The sequence below is a fragment of the Eschscholzia californica genome, unplaced genomic scaffold, assembly GCF_041429995.1.
Source record: "Eschscholzia californica isolate CP2 unplaced genomic scaffold, dmEscCali1.0.p SCAF_1, whole genome shotgun sequence".
Classification (NCBI taxonomy): Eukaryota; Viridiplantae; Streptophyta; class Magnoliopsida; order Ranunculales; family Papaveraceae; genus Eschscholzia; species Eschscholzia californica.
In genome coordinates, this window is record NW_028238198.1 from 10641762 (window position 1) to 10656232 (window position 14471).

General features: G+C 38.4%; 1 protein-coding gene across 1 annotated transcript; it reads right to left on the reverse strand.

The window, feature by feature from the left end:
• Positions 1-369: 369 nt before the first annotated feature.
• On the reverse strand, positions 370-3249 carry LOC147564031 (uncharacterized). Its single transcript, XM_086642878.1, has 3 exons — positions 3015-3249; positions 1933-2316; positions 370-1146 (listed from the first exon to the last, which is right to left on the reverse strand). Exons 1-3 carry the CDS (start codon positions 3213-3215, stop codon positions 673-675), a joined length of 1059 nt encoding a protein of 352 aa, XP_086499004.1. The 5' UTR covers positions 3216-3249; the 3' UTR covers positions 370-672.
• Between the last annotated feature and the right edge of the window lie 11222 nt (positions 3250-14471).

The following is a 14471-nucleotide window of genomic DNA, read 5'->3' on the forward strand; positions in this document are numbered from 1 at the left end:
CATAAAAAGAGACCAAACATTCTTGGGAAATGGTAAGTGTACAAAAAAAAAATTTGACAAAATCTTTGACTCGATGAGTCACCCAGGTAAAAGAAGGTCTAGATCGAAGTATGAAATCCTCCCTAATATGGAATCGATCTTGAAGATATTCAAGATACATCTATAAAAGAAAAGGTAAATGATGGTTTGCCTCAAGTGGACAAGTGAGTTTTACCCATGTTTCTCTCTTTTAATTGGTTGGGTAAAATCTAGCAATCTGCCTCAGATTTCGATCCACTTTTTATGACAACACTTTTTAGGACACAGCCTATCAGTTGAAAAATCAGACATTGAATGATGATGGCTATGTGATTTAACCTAAATACCCACTTTCAAACAACTCTAAATGGATTTATAAGAAATGAAACCAACAACATTTAATGTATCAGGAGGTTATATAACCCTTTTCTTCCAACTATTAAAACTTCTTACAACATTATGCTCACAAATGGGTCTTACAAACATAATCAAATCAAGCAGAAGAGACTCAACTATCTGCTCCTTCACAATCTCTGCAATTTGATCTCAACCAACAGCCAGTAGTAGTACTCTCCGAACATTCTGTCTCCTTCCAGACTCGAAAAATGGTAGGATAACTGATAATAAATCATCCGGTGAACTTCTTCTTACATACTAGCAAGCTCGGTATTCCAGAAAAAGAGATAGTTTCTGTACAAGTATATCACGTGTACCATATAGGGGTTTGCTATCAAAGATCCAATCCTTATCGAGAATTCCTCTTTTGGCGCTTCCGATCATTTCGTCATGGAAAACGGAGACAATGCTGTAGATTGATGTCCTCAGTACATCAGCCATTGCATAAGCTTTCGCATGCAAAGGTCCACCTCTCTTCTTGCTCGGGAAACTGGTCGGTACGTCTCTTCTACCTGTACTCAATGGAGCCCATTGGATACTTCCTGGGCCCATTAAATGAGGTGCCTGTAGAGTAGTCTTCTTCCCCATGCATGCCTCAACAGCAAGCAAGCATGACATTAGAGTCGAGACGACTGAAGCATTGCAACCACCAAGTTGAGCAACACCAAATCTGTCGTCCTTGTGAGAACGGCCCGTCAGCGCTGCTACTGTCCGTGCACACCACATATATAGCTGTGAAGTACTTTGTAATTAGACACAAGTATCTATTAAATTCTGAATAGAAATAGAACATATATAAGTAGTGGATTGTCGAGGAACATTTGCAACTATCATGAGTAGTGACTAACAAGAAGCGCGATACGAATGATGCATGGAAAACAGGCAGCATGCAGGAACTTTTATTTGTCCAAGTGCCTTATAGCTGGAGTCCAAATTTAGAAATGAACGAATTGAAATGTCATAAGTTGTAACAGAATAGCAAGTCAATAACTCAAGACTAACATGAGCACAGTGTTCTGATAGCGAGAAAATAAGCAAAGCTACATCCTCGAAGAGTTCCTCTTTCATCATCAAATGAAGGGTCTAATAATAGAGAGATTCTACGACCAACAAGTTATCAAGCAAGCGAATTGATGATGAAGCAACAAAAAAATTGTTTTAGAAACCAGCATACATGGGTGTGAATTCAAATTCCATGATTCTACATTGCACGTCTAACAGAAACTCAAATCACTCATTGTGGATGCATATATACTGGTTAAATTGCAAGTAAGTAGAACTATCACGTTTTTAGGTATTTTTTATTCTTCATATAATATTATTAATTATATATGCAAATAATATAGTGTATCATATAATACTCAAAACATTACTGTCACACTAGCACTTGGAATATAGGCATTGAAAACAAATTTTCCGAGGAAAGACATGTAATAATCATGATTACAAAGGTGACAAGTGAGGCCATGAGTGTTAACAGAGTTCTATGGATTCGAGAGAGTAGATCAATAGTAGTACCTGGAAGTCATTGAACGCTTCATGGAGCTTTGAGTCAATTCGAGTATCAGTTGGTGAGCGTAACTGTTGGGATATTTGGTCAGTCTTGTCCAAAGAGGAACCTTCCAAACCCTCAGCCAGCTTTGATGTGAGTTCTTCTAAAGGTCTCAAGCACACAGCTACAACTCTTCTGTAAGTATCGCCAGATTCTTCAAAAAAAGCAGCCCGGCGCCAGAGATCGACATTGCTCTCACAGACCATACACAGATCAAGATAAGCAAGATACTGCAGAAGGGACCTTGGAGAACTCTCCTCTAAAGCTGCAAAGAGAGGTTCACTTGGATTTGTTTCTGCTGCAGCTGAACCTTTTGATGGTGCAAATACGCATCTCTTGGTATGTAGGACCTGCAAGAAACCCCAAATAAATCAAATTAATTGAGCAGGAAGGAGAATCCATTTTGTTTTCATTGTGTAACCAGTCACATGCATCTCTCCATACATCTTGATTCATCAAGTTGCCAAACAAGATATTTTCTCTGAACACAGAAAGGCCTCCTGAACCACCCATTTATGACACACACGAATTCAGAGGAAGGGGCATTTGGCTCATAACAAGATGGGCATTATCTTATTTCATCTTGCTATATTTATTTGTCAACAAACTGTCAATTACCATTTTCAATTTAAAACCAAATTTCTTCTACAACAAGTAAATAACACCAAAACTGGAGGAACAAAACATGGAAAAGGGCGTCCAAAGTAGATGATATACGGACAAAGGTATCATGCTAACCAAATCACAGTGATTTGACATCCTATAACTGCAGAATCACTAAAAACCTATACGCAGATTTCCCAAACAGCCTTCTGAATGTTGCACGCAAAATCATCTACATACTTGAAGGTGCTATACTGTTATGTTTTTAAAACTGAAAAGCCACCTCTTCCTTTTAAATATATACATGTTTTTTTTGTGGGTGGTGAAAATACACGAATGAAGCAATCTCGATTCTCGAACATGCGGAAGCAAGAGAAGCTTAATATGGAAATTGACAATAATGAATACACTAAACATGATCAAACTACATATATAGAGAAGCAACCTGATGCAAATGATGACTTAGTTCCCAGCAAAGTGAAACTGCTGAACTTCCAACAAAGAAGACAATTTGATCAGCTACAAAAACCCATGCTGCGCCCTGGGTCTTGAAACGATCGGGAAGAAACATCATGAGCACAGCAGAACATATGAAAGAAACACTTGATAGCTTTAAAGCCTGCGCAACTGCTGAAGGGAGCCCCATCTTAAAGCTGAAAAAAGGCGTCCGCTGAAGATATGAAAAAATTAGAATATGTGAGAGGCAGTTTCAAATTTGCTCAAATTGCTCAAATTGGTAATTGGTGAGAAAGGAGGTTTAGTAATCCTTTTCCAAATTGGACTCAAATTGCTCATAATTGGAAACTACCCAAAATTTAGAAACCCATGTTCCTATTATTGGGCTTGTTACGACGGTGGATATCCAATATAAATAGGGGGTTTGAGTGCTTGTAATTCACATCAACACCAACACAAGCAACAACAACTCTTCTTTAGAGAGAGCTAAAGAGAGAGAGCAAGTGAGAGAGAGATTTTTTGTTCATAGTTTTGAGCGGTGTTTAATTTCTCGGTTGTCGAAGATCTAGTATAGAAGGTTTAATTCTATACGGTACCATCTTGGGACGAACTTGCGAGTTGTGTTAGTCGTCTTCATCTATCCTTCAATAAAGATTTCTTGTTCGCCCGAGGACGTAGGCTTTAAAGCCGAACCTCGTTAATTCTGTTCGCATATTTAGATTTTGGCTTAGCTTTACGATTAATCTTCATAATCGGATCAATTTCTAGGATAGGTTCGATAGCTTCCGCGACTTTTAGTTATAACAATTGGTATCAGAGCCTTGTTTGAGATTGAACGAAGGAGAAGATGGGATCGAGAAGTGGTACGGTCAAAGCAGGGAAATATGAGATAGAGAAGTTCAATGGGAAAAACGATTTTTCTTATTGGCGGTTGCAGATGAAGAATCTGCTAATCTCGCAGAAATTACACAAGACGTTGACGGGAAAGAAACCAGGAGATATGTCAGATGAGGATTGGGTGGAGTTAGATCTCGAAGCACGGGCCACCATTATGTTGTGTCTTGAGAGGGACGTGGCGTTCCTAGTAGACGGAGAAACAACGGCGGCGAGTGTGTGGTTAAAGCTAGAAAGCAATTTCATGACGAAAACATTAACGAATCGGGTCTACTTGAAATCCAAATTATTCACATGTAGAATGGAAGAGGGTTCTTCTATTCAGGATTATGTGAATAGGTTTGACAGGATTATCTCAGATTTGAAGGATATTGATGTTAAGGTTGAGGATGAGGACCAAGCCCTCATATTGTTACTTTCATTACCTAAATCCTATGAAAACCTTGTTCAAACTTTGATGCTTGTTGGTGATAGTCTAAGCATGGAAGAGACGAGAAATTCGTTATTAGCGGATGACCTTCGTAAGGTTGCTACTAGCGGTATGACGTCGGGTGGAGTAGACAAGGATCAAGCACAAGGGTTGTTTGTAACGAGGGGGAGGAGTAATGAAAGGGGAAAGGGAAAGGGCGGGAAATCTAGATCCAAATCTAGAGGCTCTTTCAAGAAAACGTGCTTTAGTTGTGGTGAGCTTGGCCACTTTAAAGCGGCTTGTCCAAAGAGAAAGTTGAAGCAAAAGAACGAAGGCTATAAGGAGAAAAAGGAGATGCAAGAGGCGGGATATGTGTCAGAAGAGGCGGACGAATGTTTCTCAGTGACAGAGGTGTCTGAGAAGATCTCCGATAAGTGGATGCTTGATTCAGGGGCGTCACACCATATGTGTCCAAATAGGGAGTGGTTTACTACCTATAGGAGTATAGATGGTGGTACAGTTATACTGGGTGATGATAGTACATGTAAAACTGTGGGACTCGGAACAATACGTATCAAGATGCACGATGGAGTGGTGAGAACATTGACGGACGTAAGACACATACCCAATTTGCGGAAAAATCTAATTTCCCTTGGTGTGTTGGAGCGGAACGGCTGTAAGATAATTATAGAAAATGGCTCCATAAAAGTAGTTAAGGGTTCTTTGGTGGTAATGAGAGGTACTCGTTACGGTAATTTATACAAACTTTTGGGGACAACAATTACGGGAGATGTAGCAGTAGGAATCAGTGGAAGGGATCCAACGGCTTGTACGAGGCTTTGGCATATGCGCCTTGGGCATATGTCAGAAAAGGGTCTATCTTTGATGTGCGGGAAAGGCTTTTTGAAGGACATGAAGAAGCCTTGCATGGAGTTTTGTGAGCATTGTGTGTTCGGGAAGGCACACAGGGTGACGTTCTCTACAAGCAAGCACAGGAGCAAAGAGGTGTTAGACTACGTACACACCGATGTCTGGGGACCGGCAAAGTTACCTTCCAAGGGTGGTTCCAGGTATTTTGTTACATTCGTTGATGATCATTCGAGATTTGTCTGGCTTTATTTTCTGAAGCATAAGAATGAGGTATTCAACACATTCCTGGTGTGGAAAGCAATGGTTGAGAACAAAACTGGTCGAAAGCTGAAGACGTTAAGGTCGGATAATGGGACCGAGTACACGGATGGGGCATTCAAGGAGTTTTGTAATCAGGAAGGCATTGTGAGGCACTGGACAGTAGTAAACACACCTCAGCAGAATGGAGTGGCAGAGAGATTGAACCGTACACTACTTGAGAAGGCTAGATGTATGCGCTCCAATTCGGGATTAGGCGTAGAATGGTGGGCAGAATCTGTTGCTACAGCTTGTTATATTGTGAACAGATCTCCACATTCTTCTTTAGATGGCGGCATACCTTACGAGGTGTGGTCAGGTGAACATGCAGATTACGGGAGACTTAAGGTTTTCGGTTGTACGGCCTATTACCATGTTAAAGGTAACAAACTTGACAATAGAGCAAAGAAGACAATTTTCTTAGGATATGCTACAGGAGTCAAGGGTTACCGGCTATGGTGTACGGAAGACAAGAAGTTTGTAATCAGCAGAGATGTGGTGTTTGATGAGTCATCGATTGTAGCTATGGCGAAAGCTACAGTGCCTAGTTGTGGTGATGTTTGGTCTACTAAAGCTCAAGTAGTGGAAGTAGAAGCCGAAGACCAACGGGTTTCTAGGAATCATGATCAGGTGGAGCATCAGGATAATACTCAGGATGAGGAAATTGATGAACCCGATCATGAGGAGGTTCAAGGGGAAGGTACACAAGTTTTACAACAACAACAGCAGGATGTTTCGGTACACACTAGGCCGAAACGGTTATATAAGCCGGTACAGAGGTTAGGGTCAGACAAACCTCTTAGGCATTACGGGCAGGCAAATGTGGTTGAATATGCACTCTCGGTGGAAGACGACGAGCCGGTCACCTTCAAACAAGCTATCACCGCGGCGGAAAGAGAGAGTTGGTTGGTTGCTATGCAAGAAGAGATGGAGTCTCTTCACAAGAACCAGACATGGGAGGTTGTCCCATTGCCCGAAGGTAAGTCTGTTATTGGTTGTAAATGGGTGTACAAGAAGAAAGAGGATTCTTCCGAAATCAAGGGTACAAGGTATAAGGCAAGACTAGTGGCCAAGGGTTATGCACAGAAAGAAGGGGTCGACTACAATGAGATTTTCTCACCAGTCGTGAAACATACTTCTATTCGGGTGCTATTGAGTATTGTTGCTCATAGTGATCTTGAGCTGGAACAACTCGATGTTAAAACCGCCTTCTTGCACGGTGATTTGGAAGAAGAAATTTATATGGCTCAACCTGAGGGATACAAGGTTGAGGGTAAAGAAAATCAAGCATGTCGTTTGAGGAAATCTCTTTACGGATTAAAACAATCCCCTCGCCAATGGCACAAACGATTTGATTTTTTCATGCTAAAGCATGGTTTTCGCAGAAGTGACTATGATTGTTGTGTATACATCAAGAAGCTTCGCGAAGGTGACTTTATTTATCTCCTTTTGTATGTGGATGACATGCTTATTGCTTCTCGAAGCATGGTGGAGATAGATAAGTTGAAATCTCAACTCAGTCAAGAGTTTGAGATGAAAGACATGGGCGCTGCAAAGAAGATACTGGGAATGGAGATTAAGAGAGAGCGGTCAAGTAAGAAACTGTACTTGAATCAGAAAGGTTACATCGAACGAGTAGTTTCTCGATTCGGGATGCAGAATGCGAAGGCGGTGTCAACACCTTTGGCACCACACTTCAGGCTCTCGGGAAAACAATCTCCCACTACTACGGTGGAGAAGGATCAAATGGATCGTGTACCGTATGCTAGTGCAGTTGGCAGTTTGATGTACGCTATGGTGTGTACTCGACCGGATATTTCACAGGCAGTCAGTGTGGTTAGTAGGTTTATGGCAAACCCGGGGAAGACACATTGGGAAGCTGTGAAGTGGGTGTTGAGGTACTTGAAGAGTACCGTTGATATGGGTTTGTGCTTTGGTGGAGACACATGTCAGGTAAGCGGTTATGTTGACTCAGATTATGCTGGCGATCTAGATAGAAGACGATCTACTACTGGTTATGTATTTAGGGTACTTGGTGCTCCAGTTAGTTGGCGATCGATGTTACAATCTACAGTTGCGTTATCTACTACGGAGGCCGAGTATATGGCTATGGCCGAGGGTGTGAAGGAAGCATTGTGGTTGTGGGGTCTTCTGGATAATCTAGGGATTAAGCAGGAGTGCGTGGATGTATGGTGTGATAGTCAAAGTGCGATCCACTTGGCGAAGAATCAGGTCCATCATGCTCGTACTAAGCATATCGATGTCAGGTATCACTTTGTACGAGATGTCATAGAGGAAGGTGATGTTTCTCTCATGAAGGTACACACTGATGAGAATCCCGCGGACATGTTGACTAAAGTGGTGACGTGTAGCAAGTTTCAGCATTGCTTGGAATTGCTACAAATCGGCTCGTGTTAAGTTGCCCGAAAGGGCGTAATGGCGACAAGGTAATATTTATGTGAAGGGTTGGTAGAACTACGGTAGGCTTGATCCTATAAAAGGGTACGTAGGCAGCCATGGTCATATGGTGCAGTCGGATGAAGTTACAAGAAGGAGAAATATCTTACAAGGAGTATCCTGGTGTTCGTCCAAAATTTGAAATATATCAAATTGTGTACGAGGTGGAGAATTGTGAGAGGCAGTTTCAAATTTGCTCAAATTGCTCAAATTGGTAATTGGTGAGAAAGGAGGTTTAGTAATCCTTTTCCAAATTGGACTCAAATTGCTCATAATTGGAAACTACCCAAAATTTAGAAACCCATGTTCCTATTATTGGGCTTGTTACGACGGTGGATATCCAATATAAATAGGGGGTTTGAGTGCTTGTAATTCACATCAACACCAACACAAGCAACAACAACTCTTCTTTAGAGAGAGCTAAAGAGAGAGAGCAAGTGAGAGAGAAATTTTTTGTTCATAGTTTTGAGCGGTGTTTAATTTCTCGGTTGTCGAAGATCTAGTATAGAAGGTTTAATTCTATACGGTACCATCTTGGGACGAACTTGCGAGTTGTGTTAGTCGTCTTCATCTATCCTTCAATAAAGATTTCTTGTTCGCCCGAGGACGTAGGCTTTAAAGCCGAACCTCGTTAATTCTGTTCGCATATTTAGATTTTGGCTTAGCTTTACGATTAATCTTCATAATCGGATCAATTTCTAGGATAGGTTCGATAGCTTCCGCGACTTTTAGTTATAACAGAATAACATGGAGGAGAAAATGGAAACATAACAAAGGACTACTACAAACCATGAGTGCACTGACGACTCTACTTCTTTCGAACAAGGGACACTATAAAGACAAGTGGGTTAAATAACAAGTAATATAAAAAAATTGTGAAACTTAAACCAGTTTTAGATACAATATTAGAAAGCTTAAAACTTCAAATACAATTGAATCATGACTCATACAGCTTCATCGATCAGGAGAACCAATTCTATACGCAAGATTTCCCCACTTGTTGCATCACTAAAACTGTTATTTACCACCCATTCATACAGGTTCAAACATACATACGCAAAATGAAGATTCTATCAAATATACAGTTTACAATTAGATTGAAATAATATGTAGACCACTCTATATCACCACGATGTCGGAATAAAGTTAATAGACCAATTTTTGGTGATCATCTGTAGATTATTCAGCTAAAAACTACATAATGTGACGACAACAACCCACTAACTATTACTTCTATTTGAAGTTTTGAACTGATCAACTAAACTGCAGTTATAATGAATCGTCTTTTTAGCCCCTCCAAGACTTGCTATTACAAGGAAAGGATGGGACAGAAATACCAAATACCATTAAATGCTCCCACTGTTCAATGAAAATATGAAAAGTCTTTGGGTTCATTTTATTTTTAGCCCCCTGAAATGATTAGATTCCAAATTAGCCCCTTAAAACACCTTGCTTTATACAAGGATTTACTTCTTTTTGTTCGAGGAGTTTTTTCTTTGAAATGATTGTTTTTGTTTGTGAAGATGCAACAAGGGTAATTTGGGAAGGAAGAATAAAGGTGCAACAAGCCAACAAGAGTCTCATGGGTAAGAAAATAGATCCAGTTTTTGCCTTTAAAATATATATATATATATATATATATATATATATATATATATAACGTGCAAACGATGTATATATTTATGAATAGCGGGAGTGTAAAAAAATCAAAATCAAAATCTTTTATACATTTAGCATTTTTCGGGTTTTTCTTTTCTCATTGTAACAAAAAAAACTTGTTACATTCAGATTTCAGTCAACAACACTTCAAGACGGCAAAAGAAAATAAAAAGTAAACTCCATTGAAGGAAATGAAGATGCAACAAACTCAAATTTAACAAAAGAAATCATTAGGTAAATGATACCTCTATTCAGTTGATGGGAGAATGGGGACAAGTGAGAACTATCCAAACTTAAAAGATGAAAAGGTAAAGCTAGTCAAGGCCTAGAACGGGTGATAAGTCATGCACAAAAGAGAGCACTAGAATATGATTCAATTTTAGATCCTATAAGTATATATAAGTATATATACATGGGGAGAGAGAGAGAGAGTTTGATTGTCTAGCTTCCTTATTGATTATGTAGCCGCTGTTATATGAAGTTTGAAAGTCTCTCTCTTCACGCATGGGAGTCCGATGAGTTTTTGGTCCCTCCCGCCCCGGTAAGGTCTTTCATTTCTAGGCTAATTCACGTTTTGCCATCTTGTTTATTACCAATTTACTATTTGGCCCCTAAGAACAAATCCTGAGTAAGTGTTCATGTTATAATTTTGGGAATCTCTAAATTTTAGGAACTCATAATTTTTTTCAGCTTCAATGTCGGATTCTCGACAGCAAATCCCAAATCCGAATTATGTACGTGTAGGATTTTGATTTCGAGATTCAATTATTTATTAGTTTTTTTTTTTATGAGATAATTAGTTATTAGTTCCAAATATAAACTTTAAATATGATATTATTCTAGAAAGATAGAGTTTTAAAAGAAGAAACAATAAAAATTTGAAAAAAATTAAATAAAGAAAGATTTAAAACAATAAATGGATTTAAAGAGAAAACAAAATAAAAAAATAGATAAAAATGGGGTGACCCACCCAAAATTTAACCCTTTAGGAACCCCAACAATCACATTATGGGGTTGGGAGCCCCCCACCCCGGTGGGCTCCCAAATGACAGTCCGCGAGGGCAGTGGCGGACTCGGGAATTTTTCTAGCTGGGGGCACTTTTAGTTAGAACGAAAATCGTCCAAAATTTTTAATGTAATGTAAAGCGAGTAATCTTTGTACATTATCGTTACATTCGAATCCAATTCAACCACTATTGTCTTGTGAGTTATTTTGATTGAAATCAATATAAGTAAGTAATCTTATACACATTCGAATTATATATAAAGAAGTTAAGGAACGAGGGTGGACAAACTCATTTTAGAAAAATAGTCAGAAAATAACATATATATGTATATATATAATATATATATATATGTATAAGACTATTAAACATAAAAAAAGCATAAGAATGATATTGAGAAAAATATCTCTAACAATGTTAATGGGAGTCACTGAATGTACATCTAAAAAAGACCAAAAAGTGAACTGATCTGCAAATAGGGTGTTAAAATGAAGAAATATAGGGCTAAAAGCACAGCTAATTACAAACTAGGGGGCATATAGGAAGTGGACAACACAGGGTACTACCAATATGTTAACTATTCTTTGATGACAAAAATCTGGAGCGTTCACTATATAACCATAACTATTAGGACCCTTAGCCTTAAACCATGGGACCGTGGGGGCACGTGACCCCACGGGTCCCTACGTGGGTCCGCCTCTGCGCGAGGGTTAGGGCTCCCAACCCCTAGGCTCCCCGATTCAATGTGTCTTGAGTTTGAGATTAGGTTATCAAATTTGAATTTGGAAACACAACCTCTATTATTTTGGACTTACTTGTATTTTTTGTAAAATGAGAGTCTAATCCCCTTTAATAAGACCTCCATTAACACTCTTTAAACTTATTTTGGCTTTCCAAAAGTGTTGAAATGATTAGTTTTTAAAGGAGTAAGAGTTATGACGAAAATTAAAGGTATTTCCATTGACAAAATTTACAAATATTTATAAACTATAGAAGAAGAAAAATTTGTATAATTAGAGATACATAAACGATAACCATAGATATAAAGAACGGGGATGTTGCGCAACATAAATAATTTACTGAAGAAATATATATCGAGTCTAAGTATAGTGACATAAATAAATAGACCAATTAGACGACAGAATGAAGCGGGATCATGTAAAAGCATATTGTTTGTAAGTAACAATTTTAATATTGTTTTTCTTTCAACAAAAAAAAACTCTAATATTATTTTTAGTGAAGGAACTCGTTTTGGCTCTAAAGAGACCAAAGTCGTGAGAATTGTCCAAAGAGCATTTTCGTTGGCAAAAAGAAAATACTCTTGGTGAATCGGGAACCTCTTCGAGACGGAAGAAGTTTCAAATTCGTCCATGATTCTTGAGAGAAAATCTTTCCCTATACGTTGTCGAAGAGAGTAAATCTCATCGAGCTTAGCGTGCTAAAGTGAAATCTGAATTTGACCTTATTGGTCTGATTAGATTTAGTGAATACAATCGAAATAAAAGACAAATGGAACTGCCTAAAAAAACCTGATTTGAGATCTGAAAAAGAACATGATAATATTGAAGAATAGATACTGACCTTTGAATGCAGAAAAATGAAAACTTAGAAATGACGCAAATAAATCCCCAACCAATTTCGAAAAACAAACTGATCCCTGTGCTCGCGATGTCAAAATAAGAGCCCTAGACAAATATAATTGAAAAACAAAAATATTTTATTTGAGAAGATGCATTTAGTACTTATAGACCTTCACAGTAAGAGAATTTGACGCAATTAAAAAATACATAAATGGTAATCCAATTACAAAAAAAAAAAATGAAAATCCAATTTACAAATTTACCTTTAAATAAATTAGAAGGAAGTATATTATGTCCATTTCTAATTGTATCCGTAATTTAAAAACCCCAAATTTGGAGGATAATAAGAAGCAAGGGCCAATCTTGAATGATATTTTAGAAAAGAAAAAATCATAAAAGTACAACTTTACCCCCGACACGCAACTTGCGGCCGATTTCGTCCTCATTAATTACTTCAATTCCCACCCAAATAAATATTTGGGTTATTTTCCAAATAGCCTCCAACTTTGTGACCAGCTTCCTGCCTAGCCGTCTACTTTATCAAAAATACCCAGATGACCCCCTTTTTCAGTTACCGTTATAAGACCGTTAACTAGTCATCACTTCTCTCTCCTCCATCTCCTCTCTCTGCCACCTCATCTTCTCGCCACTTCATCGTCTTCACCGGGGAAGGTCGCCCGCTGGCCAATTTTCCGACCGGCGACCTTCAAACATTAAAAAAAAGAAATTCTCTCTCCTATTATCTCTCTAACTAATCTCTCTCTTTCTCTCAAAATTTTTTCTCTCCTGCTCTCTCTCTCTCTTACTAATTTGTCTCTCTCTTCAATCTCTCTCCCTCCACCGATTCCATACATAAAGTGTAACCCAAATGGTCTAAATACCTCTGGAACCGATGGGATACCGAGCCATGGAAACGTCTGATCCATTAACTGAGTTGTCTTAGCGAGTCCACTTTCAATTTTGATGCCCCTCTTACTTATAAAGTAAACACATTTTTATAGTTCCATATACTCAAAGCTGCCCATGACTCAGGTAGATCAGATAAGAATCAACCTATATCAATCCATGAATCGGTATTGCAAGAACTTGGTATGGCAAGAAAAGTTCCAAGGTTGAGTTTATTGTGGAAATTAATGGACACATCTTTACAGTTCATATCTATTACTACTTCAAGAACTGATTCAGTTGTAGGTTTTGTTGGTTCTTCGTTAGGGTTAATGGCTATGTCTGCTTCAAGAAATCTTGCCATGAGTAGAGTTGGAAATGGTATTAATCGATTAAGTATTTGTTCCACCAAAACTAGGCGCATCACGAAACTCAGCAGTAACCAGATCCAACTCATGTTCGTCTTTGCAATTCGATTCGATTTGTATAGGCATAGCCCCCTCTCTCTTAATCTCTCTCTCTGTATTGGCATAACCCTTTATCTAATTCGATTCGATTTATCATCAGCTTTATAGGTTTGGGTATAATAGTTGAGAAATCAGGTCTTGATGAGCCATCATCATGAGAAATGAGTGGTGTAACCGGGAAGAACAAATTTCTTCTTTTGTTCTTGTGATCTTTCTCAGTGAAATCACAGCTTCTTCTTGTTCAAATAATTGATTGCTTTTCAATTTACCCACAATTTCATCTTCTTCGATAGGATTTGGATTTAGGGTTGCAATTTATGACGGTGGTGATTGTGGTGGACCTAGGGTTTGTTGATGGTGATTCAAACGGGACTCTGAAACATTATAAGATTTGCTTTTACTTTCTCTGTCTATATTGAGTTGAAATTGATCAAAGAACTTGTTTTATTCCTTGATGGTTTACAAAAGAAATATAAGACTCTATTTATAGAGTTACAATACTGCTAGTTTCTAATTTTACTAGTTCCTAATATTTTACTAGTTTCTAATAGTTTTATGCTAATATATATACTAGCTCCTAATATCTTACTAGTTTCTAATATTTGATATTTCCTAATATTATATGGGATATCTTAACATATAGAAAGATATTTTAACACTCCCCCTCAAGTTGGTGCATAGATATCGCACATGCCCAACTTGTCTGCCAATTGCAAAAATATTCGACTTGAAACTGTCATCGTGGCCCGACTTAGACTTTAAAACATAAATTTCTTCACTGAGCTTGTCATTCACCTGCTCCAATGATTTTAGCCTTTGTGCTTCGTTGTTTAGCCGTTCATTGAGCAAGTTTATCTCGTTATGCTGGTGAGCCATGATCTCCTTTTGTTTTGATAATTTACTTTGCAGTTCTTTGATGGAAGA